Genomic DNA, 18,958 nt, shown 5'->3' on the forward strand with positions numbered 1-18,958 from the left:
TGTAATATTAAACACTTCTGGTACACACTGAAATATGAATGTTGTCTTAAAAAAATGTGTGGCTGAATCGTGAGCTGAGCTGAACTAGCAGCCTTTGTCATAGAAGATTTTTACTTGAAAGAACTGACAAACTAGTTATCCATCCACACCTGGGTGTTTGGCAGGTATTTCCTCATAAATTAAATGACCCAATCATTTTAAGGAAAACAACTGACAGTATTCTGGAAAACTTCTGCCTCTCCTCCCAAGTTTCCCAAAACTTTTTCCCAAGACTTTTCTGATGATATCAGTGTTCCTCACAAATATTTTTTTAAAGATACTTGTCAATATTTAGAAGACCTGTACAACTTAGTGAATCAGTATTTTCCATATAACCAATGCATGATATAACCATAGCAATGATCCCTGGGAGTTCATTCTTTTCATGCATGGGTAAAAGATCTATTGAGAGAGACTAATGGATTTTAATATAACATCACAAAAAGTTCAGTGTTAACGGTTTCAGATTCCACATTTCAACTAACGACAAGTATCTCAAAAGGTACTCCTTTCCTTTCCTAATTACATTATCTGCATGAGGCTAGACTTTCTTCACATACTTAAAAATGCAATATACTGATATAATATAGAAGCAAACATGAGAATACAGCAGTCCTCTGTGAGATGAACTTTAGAGACTTGCAAAAAAAGTGCAATACCACTCGTTTTGAGAAATATGGTTGATTAATAATTGTTTAACATGCAATGAGTTTAAGTTATATTTAATGAATTCAAGATTTTATTTATTTATTTGACAGAGACAGACACAGCAAGAGAGGGAACACAAGCAGGGGGAGTGGGAGAGGGAGAAGCAGGCTTCCCATGGAGCAGGGAGCCCAATGTGGGGCTCGATCCCAGGACCCTGGGATCATGACCTGAGCTAAAGGCAGACGCTTAATGACTGAGCCACCTAGGCGCCCCTAAATGAATTTTAAAAATTTGTTTTAAATACTAATACAGTAAATATCAACACCTACAATTCCACTTAAAGCTCTTTGGGACCTTCAATAATTTAGGAGTACAAAAGGATCTTAAAGTTTGAGAACCACTAGTGTGAGAATGTCTGCATGACTAAATCAATTTACAGAAAATTCAAGCAGCCCTACTTGGAGATCATGTCAGTGTGTTCCTATTGTACTAAGTTGTACAATGTCTATGTTGAATATCAACAAGTATCGGATTTTTTGGTACAATGGTACAAAGATCATTGAAAACATGTTTACCTCCTGAGAGGTTTCCCATTAAATCTCTCTCCCCCTTCTTCCCTCCTGTTTCAGTTAAATTTAGAGAATTATAAGAACTCTTAATGCCCTGTTTTTAGTTCCTTCTCCCAGACCATCATCCTATTCAGAGTAATGTTTGGGAAGACATCTTAAAATAAATGATCAATTTGGTCTACCACTTGTTGTATAATACTTTACTGCCAAGTCTTGAGGTAGGTAGGCATTTTGAGATTTAAAAATACTCCTGAAAATAATTCTGGAAAGTACTCATCGTGTTAACATACACAAGAGGGAACATGTTCAGAGGTTCAGCTTGCTCAGGATTTGAACCTATGTCATACACCACAGTTTCTTTCTACGATAGCCCATTATGGATGGTTTATGTGGAAACTATCATTGGACATAGTATCACATTAAAATGGCTTTTTTTCATTTCTTAAAGTTATAAGAAAACCTTTAATAAATATTTAACTTAAGGAAAAGAGATGAATTATTCCATTGGAAAAACAAAAACAAAAACAAACCCACAGCTGATTCAAAGTACAGGAAAGGTCCAGAAGAACAAATCTTGACTCTGAAATGAATGAACTCCCAGGGATCATTGCTATTCTCCCTCATGATTTTGATAATGATGAAGAAAGGGGGGGGAAGGGGAGAGAGAGATCCAGCAGAAACAAGTACAGCCAGATGTTTGCAGAATGAAAAACCAAAAAAGGAATTTTCCACCTAATACTATAATTTTGGATAGGAAAATAAGGGATGGGATGATTAAAAGTGGGGAAGGGCAGGGGTTCTAAGTTTAAAAAAAAGAAAAAAGCCTTCCATGCAGCTTATGGTCATTTGCCCTACGTAGAGAATTACAGGGCAATACAGGCTAGGTAGGGGGCTAACTCTATTGAGGATTAACAATGAAATGAACTTAAAAGTAATATTCTCAGCCATAAACAAAAAGGGCTGAATTCAAACACTGGTTAAAAAAAAAAAATCGACTTAAAGTACCCATAATGTGGGGGCCCTTACTATTCATGATAAGGGACAGTATGTTAACTACATGCTTATATACTTTTATTTCAAGTTAATAGAACATCCATGATCTGTACATTTAAGTGAAATGGTTAGAGAAAAACCTAAGGTACCACTTGGTTAAAATGATGGAGATAGCCAAAATGTAGCCCACTACAGTGCTGTTTCTTCAGACCTTATTAACTACAGTAATGCACATGATGCAATGCTACGTTTTCACATGTCCCAATCCTCATTCCACTTCTGTGCTCCTGCCTCACTGTACTGCGCCTCAGTATCCAATATGAAACTATCACAACCATGGTTCTTTTGGTTTAAATTTGAGAGATTATTTAATTAAAACTGCCATTCTACATGTTATTTCCACAGTCCAGTAATTTATTTTAAATTTGAGTAATTTCAAATTCCACAAACAAAACTGAAGAACAGCAATATTTTGTTTGAATTCTCTCTTCTGTACACTCAGTGATCTAAAACACCACAATATCCAACATACACAAACCTCAGGGAAGGGTTAGTAAATACACACAGATTGGAATCATGGTGCGCTTTGTTCCTGAATGGAATGGTCCCACAGAAAAAGCACAGGATACAGCACAACATAAGGGCACCTGTTACATATGAAGTGAGCAAAAACACACTAGCATTTTCTATATGCGTAATGAGGAAACCTGCATAGGTTAGAGGGCCTTTTATGCTCATTTAAAAGTCAGGCAAGTTGTCTGTAATGCATTTTTCAAATAATTTGGAGAGCAGTGCAATCCAATGTAGGGTATGCTGATTAGTGTTGTCTTTGTTGGCATTGACAGTCTTACATGGTCACATACCAATATTTTTGCTGTAGCTTTTAAGTAAAAGATTTAAATGCATTTAGACAATACATATCGAAAGCTGTTTACATACACTAAATTTAAGAGATTCAATATTAGAGTTTTTTTTTTTTCTTTAAACACTACAGAGTGCAAATCAGGTTCTTCACAACAGATTAAGTATTAAGCAGTTCTTCAAAGAATGAGGGGGGAGAAAAAAAAAGCCCAAGTGAATAAAACATTGAAACTATTCCCCTTTGAAAATAAATTCTAAAATGATGCGGAATGTGAAATAAGCTTTTAACACAGGTGATCCGAGTTTATAGTTAGAAACAAAAAGTAGTCCTTCATGAAATAAAGGTTATTAAGAACATGTGCCTGTTTTCCCGTTATAAACTGAGAAGCGGGTAGAGACGATGTTTCAGTATGAAAATAGGCGACTACAGGATCAGCTTTCTGTCTCACATGCTGTACCCAAAGCCAGGCTGTGGCTGCCCATAGGGTGGTGCAGTATAACCATAGCCAAAAGGTGCCTGGGGAGGGACTGCAACACTGGGTCCTGCTGTCAGCATCAACTGGGGCTGACCTAGAGAAGAAAAACATGGAAGGGACAGAGGGTGGGGGGCAGGAGGTGGGAGAAACTGTTAGCATTGTAGGACTATGACACTCTAATCTCACCCACTCGAACAACAATCACAGCTTAGAATGAGTTTGGTGGTGGCTCTTCTATCACAATTTTGGCATGACAATCACCCTAAGAAGGGTTCTGCCTAAAAAGCCAACAATTCAGGGCAGAGGACAGAACTATAACTATGATATCTCATTTCATTTAAAGCAATATTCACGGGCATGTCTGACATGACCGAGCAAGACAGCTGTATTCGCACAATATCTGGTGACAATATAATAAGCACAGAAAAGCTTAATTTTTTAATGGACGTGTTTTTCCCACAGAGGAACTTTTAAAGTTAGATTTAAATTTCTGATTTAAAGGGGCGCCTGGGTGGATCAGTAGGTTAGCATCTGACTCTTGACTCTCAGGTCAAGATCACAGGGTCATGCAATCAAAGCCCCAAGGTGGGCTCTGCACTCAGTGGGGAGTCTGCTTAAGATTCCCTCTTTCCCTCTCCCTCTCCCCCGCCCCTGCTCTCATGCACGCGAGATCTCTCCCTTTCTCTAAAATAATCTTAAAAAAAAAAAAAAAAATCACTGATTTAAACATACCTAAATAGTAATGAAATGAAATGGTAATCTAATGCATATCTAGCGAAGAATCTAGTACTAATTAAGAGAAAAATAACAAGACATTTAAATATGCATTAGATATGAATACATTAGAGTATACAACCTGTTTCAAATACTATGTTAACACTCTTACGTACTTCATTTAAAAAAAAATTTTTAAGTAAACCCCCAACAGTGGGGCTCGAACTCACAACCCTGAGATCAAGAGTCACAGGCTCTACTGACTGAGTCAGCCAGGCGCCCCAACACTCTTATGTATTTTAAATAGTGGTTGACCACATAAAGAAAACCACCTACAGAAAACCTGGCTTATTTAAAGGGAGAAAACGACATAATACCTCTACCCACTCCCCCACAAAAGAAGTATTCTTAATCCCCTGAATGAATGTAAACCTAGTGCAAGGTTTCTCTCAGACAAGTGACCTCATGTCTGTCTTTTTTGTGAACAACCAAAATTGTTGTTTGTGAGTAAATTCTTTTTGGAAACCAGCAGTTTGTAAAAATAACTTTTAACCCTTGATACTGAAATTTTCAACTGCCTAGAAAGACTCTCCATTTAAACACTCTGAACACAAGCCAAATTCAATAGGTGCCCCCGAAGTATTATTGTTCCTACTGTGTTTCCTATCTCAAATATGTCAAACATCTTGCTCGAATCTTTTAACCTGCTTTAATCTAATCATCTTTAATCTACTTTTAAATTTATCTTCTCCAACTTTATCAAAACTACACAGTCCTCTAAATTCCCCAAATCCTTTTTATCTATAATAAAAAGGAGATAACTGTCATAATATATTTGTATATTATCATTTCCTTTAGCAAGCTGGTCACAATTTTAAGCTTTCCTCCAAAGCTTTCCTGGCTATAGTGCTATAATTTATATCCTTCTAATTCATTGTTCAAATGAGTCTGTTCACCAAAAGTGAAAGGGAAAAGGGAAGTAGTTCAGAGAAGAAATTAAATTGCCTTCAATATTCACTGAGAGTCTCAAGATCCTATCTCTCTGGAAAGTTCTCAAATGGAAATAACCCAGTTCTCTGCCCTGGTTAGAACTTAAAGAGTACTCTATGAAAAGCACACTAAAGACAGCCTTGGCATGTTCTCTTACCTTCTGCACTTCTGAAAACTAAATTCACTAATATTTCTTTCTTAGTAATTTACGAATCAGTGAGCAGGCAATAGGAAAATTTAAGTTATGATCTTAAGTGACCATTTTTTATTATGTCTTTGCATTTAAGATGACCTTAATGAATAATGTCAAGGTCTAATTTAAGACTGTTTTCAGAAAAAGATGGTAGAATTATTCCTAAACTCAGTGAGCCTTTCGCACTTTAGAAACTTACTATATTTCTGTTTTGAGGTAGGATCCCTAAAGAATGAAAACGTCTGGCTACTACTTTTCTGTAGGGTTAAAAAGAGAGCAAGATTACCATAAACAATAGGTTGCGTCTCTGTAGCTTGTTCTTCCTCTTTTCTCAGTGATTCCGAAGCATCTAACTTATCCACCTGGAGAAAAACAGGTAATGTTACTTAGCATCTCAAAAGTATTACAAACCTAGGTTTATGGCAGAAAGTGGAAAAGCCTTAGTGTGTTAAATTTTGTCAAAATAAAACAGACTAAAGAACATTCTCAGGCCCCCCTCAAATTCATTGGCAATGTTCATAGTTCAGTCAAGGTGATTTTTAGCACTGTCATTATAAACCCTCAGGAAGGAGGGATTTATAAATGCCATAAAAGCTCACGCCAGGCTAAAACTGGGCATGCTAGGATGCAGCCAGCCTGAGGGAGGGAAATAACGAGAAGGAACCACTTTTTCAAATGAAGTTTAAACCATGTCATAGGTAATAATAATGAACTCATGACCAGGCAAGACTTCCCTCCCCAAAGGAAAAGATATCCAAAGAAGTAAATTAGTTAATGACTGGACAAATACTCATTTGGAATAAGCTATCTTTTGCCAACTGTGCACAGTTTCTGCTGATAATTGTTACAGGCGTGGACTGAAATTTAAGACACAAAGTGGCTCCATATTCCATCTTTTCAGATAAAGACAGGCTGCATGTTTTAATGCTCTATTTTCTAAAGAAGTAGAAATAGTAGTAGGAATGCCTAATTTTTGCCCCAATGTCTTTGAGGAAGAATTTTTTTTGCTTTTCTTTAAGCAAAGAAGTAAATGGCTATTACATGCTAACTACCCTAAATAAAAGTGGATAGTATCAGACAGAACTAATACTGTAGGAGTCCAAATGTTTGAAAAAATGAAAGAAAGGAGCTGGAATACATAGGTCCTTCCACAAGCTAGTTGAGTGACCCTGGCAAACCATTACACTGATCCTCAAATTTCTGTATAATGATAGCCGAATAAGATATTCTGCAAAATTTGTTCTAGAACTAACATGACTCGGTTCTCTAATTCTGTGAAGAACTGGGGAGAAATATTAGGGCAGTGGGCTTATGGGATGTGTCTACTATACAACTTCCACCTGCATTTTAAACGATATTTAAAAGTCTATCATTATACTTGAGGTAAAACCAAAACTTCAAATTTTGATGTTATCTATTACTCGTGGTTTTCAAAGTCCTAAGTGCGCTGGGTGAGATGAGGGGCAGAGTGCAGGAAAAACTTTTAATGAATGTTCATGGCATATTCCTCAAAAAGGCAAATAGTGAAAACCACAAAAAAAGACATGCAGACTGCAGTGAAAAGCTATAAAGACTGGGTCCTAAAGAGGTTAAAGTAGCCCGTAGTTTCTATTTGAAACTATTTAAAATAGTGCGTGTGGGTCTTCACATAGGTTATTAAGGTCAGGACAGTATTTTATACATATTTTGTCCCATATTAAATATTATAAATGTAAATCAAACCCATTCTAGTTTATCAGGGAATAATTTGAGAATAGTAAGTTTGAGGAAAAAGTTGAGATGTCTTCAGATAAAATGTGGTTTTTCTACACTAGGAAAAGGGTTGGTTATGTTTTTGTATGCTATTTTCCTATTTTATAGCCTAAGTGTTCATGTGTTAAAAATTACCCCAATATCAAATTAAAAACAACCATGGAGTAGAAGTACCATAAGAAATACCCAATATTTGGCATTCAAACTTAAAAATTATTTCAGCTGTATACTTTAAAGCACAGTCTGTGCCATAAGGGTCAGATAGGGTTTTGCTAACAGTATCCAAGAGTGAGCTAAAGAGGTTATACAAAAAAATACATGGATGAGTGTACATAACTTCCAAGTTCTTAGAAGAAAAATGAAACACCAACCAAAAAAAAGTCACCACTGCATAATACATTTCCAGACTTTCAAGGAAAAGAATCTGAAGTGAACACATGTTTAAACATTAAGGTCAGAGGTGAATCTGAGTCAGATGTTCAAGAAAGACGTCCTATTAAAGTAGTACATTGAAGATTTATAAGAACTAGCAATATCACAATGCCCAGGCATGTGGACACAGGCAGGTTGGGCAGAGGGGAAAAAAACAAAAAATAGTAACTCTGAAGGAACAGCATCAAATCAAGCAAAAAATTTTTATTTTTCTATATAAGAGGACAGCCTCTGGCACAGCAACATCCAATTTTTGTTTCCATGACCCAATTTAGATTGCTCAAAAAATAGCAGAGAAGGCTTTTATGAACACAAGCTTTTGTTAAGAGCTGTAACAAAAGTTTCTGATCCTTGGATTTAAAAAGAAAAATTAGAGGTAAGCATGTCACTGAGTTCAGTTCCATCTGTACTACTAAAAATTCACTAAAATGTAAAAGGCTTTTCCACAAAGACTGCAATATGCTGCAGAGGAAAAGTTAACATGCAGTCAGTTATTCTGGTGTATGTGTGCATGAAAAAAAGGCAAAAGTACTGAAGCAAGAAGTGAGATCTGAAGATGACTGTTGCTATACAGGCTCTCAAGAAACACACACAGCCCACAGCAATGCTTTAAGAGTTTCAAAAGTAGTATGATGTAATTGCAATGACTGTTGTACATGCTTGATTTAAAACAATGCATAACACTGCAGTTCAATTACCTGTTTTTCACACACACGCTTTCTAACTGCCTTGCTTACTAGCTGCTGAAGGGCCTCACACACAATGCATTTTACTCAGGTTTGCCCTAAGTTCCAATGGTGATTCCAGTTTGGTTCAACATAATTCCAAGGCATTGTCCCCCACCCAAATTCTTTCAAATTTGTTTCAACTTTCCTTTACCTTCCCACCCTTTTATTACAACAATCTGATACCAGACATAAGTTTGTTTCATTTATAATGGGATGGAGACAAGCCAATGAAGGAAGCAGCAACCAAAAGGTGCCTAATTACAGGAAGAAGTTAATATTGCTTTGTTATATACAGAAATAATCCATGTTGCTTAGCAACAATTATAGCAAGCTACTCTCATGATTAAAAAAGTTTTGATTCTTCTTGAAAATGGACTAGCACCATAAGAACTGGACACCTGGAGAAACATGAGGAAAGTCTCTTCGGAAGCAGCTAGTATCTCTTGTACCTACTTTCAGCAAAAAATTAGTAAGAATCAAGAGATCAGAAACTGGATCACAGTCCTTCAATACCAAAAAAAAAAAACCCCAAAAAGCCTTTTAGGGCATATATATACATACATAAATTCAACAACTGTCAGGCAAGCTCACAAAATAAAACCAGAGGCTGCTTAAATTTATTTAGAGTATTAAGAAAATCCTATTATGGTCCAGATACCCTGACAGGGAAGAGAAATTTCCTGAAACTTTGGAATTAATATGGAAACTCACCATGCTCGGTTTTTAATAATATATTTAAGAGAGACTGTGAACCAACTACTGATTAGCCTCCTGCCCTTCCTAAAGCCTATTAGCAGATTAGTAGCAAACATCTACTAATGTCCTACAGCTCTATTATAGTTATGTTTCAAGGGACTTGCAGAGGCTTTAGTGAAAATTTATTGGGGGGGGAAAAAGCAGCAGCAGCAGTGTAGAAAAGGAAGGGAAAAAAATCATGCAAATTCCTTAGACTTAGTCCTCCAGACTTAAAGATGGAAAAGAATCAACTTTCACCTTTTCCTTTATTGCATCAACCTGCAAAGGAATTCAGAAGGTGCAGCTTAGAAAAAAATCAAATTCCATATTGAGCATAAAAAGGTAGAATCAGCAACAAAGGTTTAGGGGAGAAACATCTAACCACAAAAAAAGGCATGAGAAGTGAAAATAAAGGGCATACTGGAAGCAAAATTTAGAATTTTTTTTAAACTTCAGAGCTTATTGCAGAAGAATTTATGCTAGAGTCAGTGTGATAGAAAGCAGCTTATCGCTAGTAAAACTTACAGCATTTCGGTTAACAGCAGCTTAGAGCCAGGTCTCTTAAGTTGGCATTATGCATATGAAAAGAAGTTATTCTCATCTATGGCTAATATAAGGCAACCATTTTCTTATACTGGACTTCAAGTCGTTTTTATACCAAAAATATTAATTCTTAAAAAATTATAACTGAACACAATGGTATCTACTTAGATAGCAACCTAAGGAAATACTCATACTGGGGGCCATTAGTAGTACCTTTTTTCTCCCCTTTACTCAGGCATGCTGAAGAGATCAGATGTGAAACTGATTTTAATAAGCATGTTTTGCTTTAACAAATGGATCCTTTAGGACCATTTTAAAATGTTCTACAGGAAAAGAGCCAGTAATTGTTGAGGATCAAGTGAGTAAAAAAAATATTATGACACCAAAAAGGGACACTAAGATAAGTGAATTTTGTAAGATGATTATACCCACAGCTTGTTTAGCGCATTTGGAGGTAATACGTTGTTAATTATTAACCTATGATATTTTTAAATTAGGGGTTAAGCTACCAAAATACTGAGAAGATTAATGGGATGTTACAAAGAATATAGATTTTGCTTCCCCAGAAGAAACAGGCAGACATATTAAAGTCAAGAAGCCACCAAATAAAAGGGAATCTATACTACTAAGTTATGGATATCTGAGTTACAAGAACGGATTTGAGGAAGATGTTACTTTGGGGGAAAAAAAAATCTTTTTAGTAGAGGTTTAAAAAAAACCCAAACATACAACATAGACATAACACTATTTACCCTCAGAAATACATGGGAGGGTAAACATTCTGACAAGTTATGTTTGAATTCCCTTTCCATTCAAGGTCCTCTGTCAGACATACAAATTTCTGGAGAACAAAAATATCTTATGACAACCAAATGACTTAAACTTCTACTAGAGAAAAAAATTTGGAAAAATAAATCTGCATGTGGAATTTTATATATCCTCAAGATAAGTAGTTCTGAATACACCCAGAGGCACCATTACCTTTGTCAAGTATTCCTTCATGACCTGGATGAAATAGGGCATGGCAAAATCCATGATATTGTGCCTCCATGCAGTTTCTAGGACAACATCTGGCCTTAAAAGATCGTAACAGGTAAAAAGACAAGCTCCAAAGCACTCTCTTTTTTCTTCCTGCAAAAACCACTGTAGGAGTTCTTCAGCCAACTCAGTATCTTTAGATTCAGAGGCATACTGCATTGCATCCTATTCAAAGGAAAGGATGAAGGTCAAATGTTAAACTCAAATATACTAAACTGGCAAAACGAGTAATACAACGGGGGAGAAAAACATCACAGTCACATCATTTAAACTGAAATTTGCTGAAAGAAAAGACGACAGGGTAACTTTTTTTTTTTTAAACAGAGGTTTTGAAATAAACAGAAGATGACCCCTAGAATCAAGAAATTGACTTAATTACCATCCCCCTCAAATGGGAGCTTACAGGCAATTTTCATATACTAATACTTGTATAGACCATAATCACTTCAGATATACGTTTTTAGGATCAGACAGATCTAGTACTTGATTTAATAGGCCTGCCCCCACCAACTTTATCCACCTTGTACAGGCTATCTTTCTTGCACAGCTCTACACTCTGTTTCCAGCGATTGTTGCCTTTGAAGAGATAAGCAGCAATTCTTCTGAACTCAATGAGTTCATGTTTTTCCAAACGCTGAGCAAGTGAGATATTGTCAAAGTTGTCATAAGCATCTATTGATGTTCGCAGAGCCTTAAAAAAAAAAAATCCAATGCCAAATCAGTTTTAGTTTAAAATTTGTTCCATCATTTTTTATCAAGAAGTCATTACTGTATATGACTTGACCAATATGCTGTATGATGTGTATGTATAAAATACAACTTGATCAATGAGCCTTATAATACAACAGCCTAGATTGAAGCATCAAGCCAGAAAGTTGCAAGTTGAACAAGTATTGAGGTTCTTCAATTTGATTATGTAACAATAAAGTCCTCAAAGGTACTATAAAATTTCTAAAGGTGCAATTTTCTCCATGGTTTTCAGTATCAAGAACTTGCATAGTTATGAAAATGGGAGGATTTTAATTTGGAGGATAAGATTTTATGCTTTAGAGAAACTCCTGATACAAGTAAACACGATATTTAGTAATACAGATCAGCATGAGATCTGAACCCATCATGTTGACAGAGAAAGAAAAAAGGCAACTCTTAATTTTGTGTTTGCAAAATTCTTCACAAGGCAAAGTTTATTAAAAGACAGATACTAATATGCTATTGAGCAAGAAAAGCAGTGAATAAATACACTTAATACCAAGTAAGTTTTACGGACTAGTTAAGAGATCAAAGACTTTTTGAACCTCACCTAAAATCTAGATGCTTAGGGACAAAGTAACCATAATATTTTTCTAAAGCATTAACTAAGACATGATCTAAGCAAAATTCTGCAAACTTGGCAATTAAAACTCAGATTTATCAATCCTGAAAACATAACTAAATTTAGATCCCAGGCATCTAAGTACCTACTGCTTACAACCTAAGGGATAATGGGCTTTTTTCCCCCAAAACATATCAACTCAATGACTCAATCCTAACCTGAGTTTTGAGATGCAAGAACTAAAAGGTTTTACCTGATAATCTTCTTCTGTAATGAAGAGGTTGTTCAGTGATTCATTCACAGATTTGTTATTGTGGTTTTGAACTGAACGCAAATATGGTTTCACCAGTGGTAGCTGTTTAACCTTTAAAACAAAGAGTTTTGTTACAAACATAGCATGCATATCCTTAAAGTTCAACAAAAGTTACTGAAATATGTCTTAGTTCCTTGCTATGAGATTCTGGAGGGTTTTTTGTTGTTGTTGTTGTTTAAGATTTATTTATTTGACAGAAAGAGAGAGAGCACAAGCAGGGGGAGCAGCAGAGGGAGAGGGAGAAGCAGGCTCCCCGCTGAGCAGGGAGCCCAATGTGGAGCTCAATCCCAGGACCCTGGGATCACGATCCAAGCCGAAGGCAGCCATTTAACCAACTAAGCCATTGCCCTGAGGTTCTGAAGTTTTTTTAAAATTACCTTGCTGAAATAATTGACTGCACGAGTATGATCCAACCGTGGAGACAGCACCATCAGCAAATCATTTAACAACAGAGGCTTGAATTCTAAGTAGAACTGTATTGCTCTGTAGTATAGTTCTACATTGGCAACCTAAAATTGGGAAAAATCCATATGTAAGTTAAGAGTTATTTCCTAATGAGCTCTCTCCTTTCGAAGCTTCTATCTTCTGAAGCAGACCACACACCTTGGTGATGATATCTTTGAACTGCCCTTCTTTCCATGCATCAGTTGGATGATTCATCATAGTAATTATGGCATTGTCATATTCTTCATACTTGTCATACAAAAACACCAATTCTGCCCAAAGATGAGCTTGTTCTGCAGCTCTAAGCACCTACGTAAGAAAGACTGAATTGTTTTAGATAGGAGTCTGTAATTCTAGCAAAAGCCTAAAAAAGGAAAGATATTTTAAAGTTTTAGTTACAGCTACAGAGCCACCTCACAATGTTAAAAGGTTAGGTTACCTTAGGAATATTCACTCTGGACCAGAACAGCTCCAGGTGCTCCCTCATTTTCTGTGGCTTAAATTTAGAATATAGAATAGCTAATTCGGTAAACATTCCCATATGAGCTCTCTCAAGTCCCAATGCTGCTTCTAACATGGTTATCAGTTCTTCAAAGTATCCTCGATCCTAAATAAGGGAAATACACAATTAAAGATAAGACTATCTGTGGAAATAGCTCTCAATTAATAAGAGTCCTGTTCATTACCTGATAGTAGTTAATAAGTTCTTCCAATTCATCTGCATGTACTACTATATGAAGCCCACACATCTGAGCAAGACGGAACTCCTTGCCATCTACACAGGCGAAGCAGACCTGTAACAAAAATTTCAATTATGTAAACTCAAATATAAACATGGCTGGTTAATTCAATTAATCAGTTTAAAGAGATTTCTAAGAATCTAAATTCTTCACTCAAACTGGTGTTGAGATTACCTCTTTCCATGTTCGAGTACTGTTAGCTTTCCTAGCTCCATCAACAGCTGCCTGATATTCACCAAGGTGAACCAGGGTAGATGCCAAGCGTCCAAAATTGGAAACATTATTGTACAATAATTTAGCAGCATCATACATCTTCTCATCGTAACAACGGTCACCAACCTGAAACAAACACAATCCATTTTCAGTAAGCGTAAACTCAATCCTCTTCCCAAAGTCACAATTTAATACTGAGAAACATTTTTTCTTGGAAATCATCAATTGTGATAGGTTAGATACTATTTAAAAAGTTGCTTAACAGTTTATTTTTACACTCTGAAAAAAATCCAAAGAGGAAACCCACTTGTTGGATATGAGCATTATTTGGCCCATTGATGAACTCTTCTAACTCTGCAAGGCGGTTTGTTTTAGCCAGGGCAAATATCAATTCTGTCTCCACATAGGACTCACGAGCCTTCTTACGGGCCATCTGCAAGTACTTCACTAGTTCTTCCCAGTTTCCTAGTTATAAAGAAGAAAATAAATCCAAACACTAACATCCTAACATTTACCCTTTCACTCAAGTAAATGAGAATTGTTAATTTCCTTTCTAAGGAAACAATATAGAGAATAACAAATGTAAATGAAGAAATGTATCTAAAATGGCAAAATTTCTATTACATTTCTGTATCATCACTGACCAAATGAATAGCTGAATTCCCCTTTCCCTTAAAGTTGTAAGATTAGAACTCGATCAGAATTTTATGAGATTTCAGGGTTGTATGGTGGCTCAGTCAGTTAAGCATCTGCCTTTGGCTCAAGTCATGATCCCAGGGTCCTGCGATCAAGTTCTGCATTGGGCTCCCCACTGAGCAGGGAGCCTGCTTCTCCTCCCCCCACTCCCCGCTTGTGCTCCCTCTCGCTCTCTCTCTCAAATAAATAAAATCTTAAAAAGAATTTTGTGAGATTTCAAAATAGAAAATTAATCTTCCCTATGGACCTTTGTAAGTTCACAAAATGCAGCCCCCCTATATGTGGACTAAGATGGAGTGCTAAATGTTTTCAACAAGTAACCATGCAGTATCTCACTCCTATATAAATTCAGAATAGACCAGTATCTTAATGCTTAATCATAGCTTAGGTACATTTTCTGAGGTCACAAACACATAAAAGAAAGAAGTCATACCACTAGTGTTGGCAGCCTGAACAACTTCCATGTAGGATGAAGGATCATCTGCTTTGATATAAGAATCAATGGCTTCTTTCACCATTCCTTTCTGCAACTGGGCTTTTGCAAGCTGACTCCAGACTGCAGGTTCATTGCAGCGTTCAGCAAACTCATATGCCCGATCCAAATTTCCAATATGTTCAATCAAGACCTAGGCAACCAATTTTTGAATTTGGGTTATAGCAGAATGAATTGTGCCACATAGCAATTACATTTAAACAGTTAGGATTTTATTGCTTTTCTATTGCCAAAGCAATCAATTATGCTGGGCCTAACAGCGCAATGCATACATTAAATCAACTCAGGCAATCTGAAGATCTACCTGAACTGCTGAAGTATTGACATCAAATTTTCGGAAAATGGCAAATGCTTCTTCAAACAACTCATTGCAGATGGCGATATTGGCAATATCGGGGGCATCATAATTATCCAGGCGATTAATATACTCCATAACACGTGTACGGTCAGCCTTGATTGCAGTGAGGATGAGGAGGTTTTGCAGATTCCTTTTAAGAAAAAAAAATTTGCATTATTTCAAAAGCTTATTAGTCATAAAGAATAAACACTGTGGCTATGAAGAGTTTTTTGTCTCAAAGGCAGGGTGAGAAGAGGAGGGTATCAGAAGAGTCAGAATTCAAACAACATTCTCTAATCTTTGTCTCTGATTGTTCCTTCTCAAAACTGATAGGCCATAATTTAAGACTGAATATAAATAGCCAATAGGCCCTTCTTATAACATACCTGTGTTCACTGAATACAGAGTTATCAAGGACAATTTTCTCCAGCAGTTCAATGAGTTCATTAGGAAGGTCTGCAGTCATAAAAGCCTTGACAGTTACTGACACTTCTTCAGGGTCCTGAGTCTCAGACAAAGCTGTCTGTACAACCTACAGAGTAAATAGATAAATATATATATAGGGAGTTAAGTACTGAAAATCAAGACATTATCTAATACGAATAAGCTGGCATCTCAGTAGAAAACTTGAAGAATGAAGGAGAAATACCTTTAAATTCACCACACAAAGGTTTTTCTACACCTTTACCCACATATACCCACATCATGTGTACTTCCGTGCTCTAGAAAAACCATCCTAATTATATAATTTCTCTTTTTCTCTGATTAAAATATTATGCATAATAACCACTCCTCACCATCACTTTCATAGGTAAATATGAATTCAACTACATAGATGTGGCAATAGGGACTCAGTAATTCCTCTATTTTTGGCTAATTGTATGGCTCTCGGGTGCTTCAATAAATATTTTTTCCAGGAAGCTTTGTTTTTGTTTTTGTTTTTTTTTTTAAGATTTATTTATTTATTTGACAGAGAGAGAGAGACACAGCAAGAGAGGGAACACAAGCAGGGGGAGTGGGAGAGGGAGAAGCAGGCTTCCCGCCAAGCAGGGAGCCCGATGCGGGGCTCGATCGCAGGACCCTGGCATGATGACCCAAGCCGAAGGCAGACGCTTAACAACTGAGCCACCCAGGTGCCCCTCCAGGAAGCTTTGTATCTAAAATGGGAATTTTCCTTAGAAATGCTTCCTAGGAGAGGAACGAAAAATTAATAACCTTCAATTTATTCTTTTCCATATTTGTACTTCTACTAGGAGAATTTAAGAACCATTATAACAACCTTCAATTCTTAGGGTTTTAAAAAAATGTTTTCAATTTATGATGTATGTGCAATATATATGTATATTAGTATAATTTTGTTTTCTTCTATACTTTTTACTGCCCTCTCTCATAGTTAAATATGATCCATTTGAGTACTTATGGGTATGATGATGGGAAAGGTTTTATTCATAGTTAAAAAGATGAGCCTTAACCACATGTGCCAATTTTACCTGGTCAATTAGGGGTCTCCTGTAAGGATTGCTTTCCAGCAGCACACTACCCCATAATTCTGGATCCTTTCGGCGTACCAAATAGCGGGAAAGACTTTTGAAGAGGGAATTCTCATTGCAAACCTAAATAAGATAGATTAGGTTAGTTTCAAGATAAAAAGTAAAGACTTTTTATACACTAACTTTAGTTTTAAAGGCTATTTCCTATGATATATACCCTGTATATCGTTTTAAAAAATCCATCACTTTTACATACAAACTTGAATAGGTTATAACCAAGTTTTTATTAAAAATCAATATGTAATCCTAGATTAAAAGGAAAAAATAAGGACATTATTGGGGCAATGACAAAATTAGAGTAAGACAGATTTTAAAATTATTCTGTCAGTGTCAAGATCACTGAAGTTGCTATCTACAGTGTGGTTATGAAAACAGTATCCTTAGTCTTAGGAAATACACACTGAAGAGGTATGCAACTTATTCTCGTATGTACACATATACATATATATGTATGTATGGTGTGTATGTGTGTTTATGTATGAGAGTGTATGAGAACACAAGTGATAAAACTACTGGGGTTAAAATGTTAATAGGTGAATATAGACTTAATTTACTATTTTGGCTACTTTAAATTCACAGTTAGTGGCAGATAAAGTTTTTTTTAAAAAGCACACATCTACAAGGAATGCTCTGTATTACGTAAGGCCACTGTGAAACTCAAAATTCACTAACATTATACAACAGGTTTTTAAAAATGCAGCCTTCTCTCTGTACACATTTAGCTAGTAATACTCACATTAATAAGTTCCAGATCACACTGGCCACGTTCATAAGCAACACAGGCCAGATGTGGATCTCTCTTCTCACAATACTTTCCAACAACTCGACTGTCATAATAAGGATTTTCACGAAGAAATCTCTCTGGGTTGTTATTACTGTCTATGTAGATTTTGGCTAATGCGTTGTGAGTAGCAGGCTCCTCACAGCCCTCATGAATTCTGGCCTCTAGCCAAGGCAGAAGCAGTTTCAACCTAGTATTAAAAACAAAACAAAAAACCACATATACACACAAAACAACACAAAGCCACACATGATATATTATTAAAAAAAAAACCATACAACTCTTGACAATGCTAACTACAGAAGTACCTTACGGTATATAATATGCTTTCCCATACATAATTTTGAATTCTCAACAATTCTATTACAAATTGGGAAATTAAGATTCAGAGATGGCTAAATGATTTGCCCAAGATTACACAAAAGGTATAAAAGACTCTCTTTAGAATCTCCCAGACCTATGTGCTACGTTATTTAGATAGGAAACAGAAAAAAAAGAGATTATAGATTCATACTGTTCTTTTTTTATACTGGACAAAATATCCAGACTTCAGATAAATTTTCTTTGGAAGTAAGATGGGAATGTCCTATGAGAAAATAGGCCAGATTATCTACGGTTCCTTATAATTTTAACACAATTAACACATTACCTACAGCCAAAGGGGGCAATACCCTAAATACACAATGTGAACAAAATCTGGTGGCTTTAGAAGCTCTGGCTTTAGTAATTCTAGAAGTCATACAATCACAACACCAAGGATCATGGTTTCACTAAGCTATAGCTTATGTTTCAATGGTCCTTTTGACCACGGCTGAAGTGTTAAAAGCACCTAGAGGGGGCTCCTGGCTGGCTCAGTTGGTGGAACATGCAACTCTTGACCTTAGGGTCATGAATTCAAGCCCCACAGTGGGTAAGAAGATTACTTAAACATTAAAATAATAATAATAATAAAAATAAAAGCACCCAAAGGAAAAACAGTAGGTCATATTTTGGCTATAACATACTCCCAACTAGGGTAAAGACACAAATTTGCATTAAGGCAAAAAAAAAAAAAAAATCATGATGCTATAAACAAGTGCAACCAAAGCAGATGTGCCATGGCAACTGAAAAAATAAACATTAGCTAAGGCACATCTAGACTAGTGACTCACGTGTGAATCTAGTTTATCACAATATAATTTGTAACTTAAAGACCAAATTGTCTAACTATAACTATCTGGCTATTTGCTTGGAATATACAAACAAACAAGACTGTTTTCAGGTATTAGATTTAAGACTCAACTGAAACCTCTTTCTAAATGTTAAATTGTTAGGACCTATAATTTTAAACTAGGCTCAAGCTTTTAAAATCAATATTATATTCTATAT

The 18,958-nt window shown here is 36.0% G+C and overlaps 1 protein-coding gene across 2 annotated transcripts in view; it reads right to left on the minus strand.

Annotated features, from left to right (window-relative positions):
* Positions 1 to 2,646: 2,646 nt before the first annotated feature.
* CLTC (clathrin heavy chain) overlaps positions 2,647 to 18,958 on the minus strand; it is a 60,244-nt gene continuing 43,932 nt past the window's right edge. Inside the window, exons 17-33 of one of the 2 annotated variants that reach the window (XM_021704338.1) lie at positions 17,546 to 17,780; positions 16,750 to 16,872; positions 15,646 to 15,791; positions 15,227 to 15,410; positions 14,863 to 15,055; positions 14,041 to 14,198; positions 13,695 to 13,859; positions 13,467 to 13,574; positions 13,220 to 13,387; positions 12,940 to 13,089; positions 12,714 to 12,845; positions 12,277 to 12,387; positions 11,232 to 11,402; positions 10,655 to 10,876; positions 9,389 to 9,409; positions 5,770 to 5,845; positions 2,647 to 3,680 (exon numbers count right to left, since the gene is read on the minus strand). In XM_021704338.1, coding sequence (XP_021560013.1) covers positions 3,556 to 3,680; positions 5,770 to 5,845; positions 9,389 to 9,409; positions 10,655 to 10,876; positions 11,232 to 11,402; positions 12,277 to 12,387; positions 12,714 to 12,845; positions 12,940 to 13,089; positions 13,220 to 13,387; positions 13,467 to 13,574; positions 13,695 to 13,859; positions 14,041 to 14,198; positions 14,863 to 15,055; positions 15,227 to 15,410; positions 15,646 to 15,791; positions 16,750 to 16,872; positions 17,546 to 17,780 — 2,488 coding nt within the window. In that variant the 3' untranslated portion in view covers positions 2,647 to 3,555. The remainder of the gene's footprint in view (positions 3,681 to 5,769; positions 5,846 to 9,388; positions 9,410 to 10,654; positions 10,877 to 11,231; positions 11,403 to 12,276; positions 12,388 to 12,713; positions 12,846 to 12,939; positions 13,090 to 13,219; positions 13,388 to 13,466; positions 13,575 to 13,694; positions 13,860 to 14,040; positions 14,199 to 14,862; positions 15,056 to 15,226; positions 15,411 to 15,645; positions 15,792 to 16,749; positions 16,873 to 17,545; positions 17,781 to 18,958) is intronic. The other variant, XM_021704339.1, reaches the window with a different exon arrangement.

The sequence above is a fragment of the Neomonachus schauinslandi genome, chromosome 15 (genome assembly GCF_002201575.2).
Source record: "Neomonachus schauinslandi chromosome 15, ASM220157v2, whole genome shotgun sequence".
Taxonomy (NCBI): domain Eukaryota; kingdom Metazoa; phylum Chordata; class Mammalia; order Carnivora; family Phocidae; genus Neomonachus; species Neomonachus schauinslandi.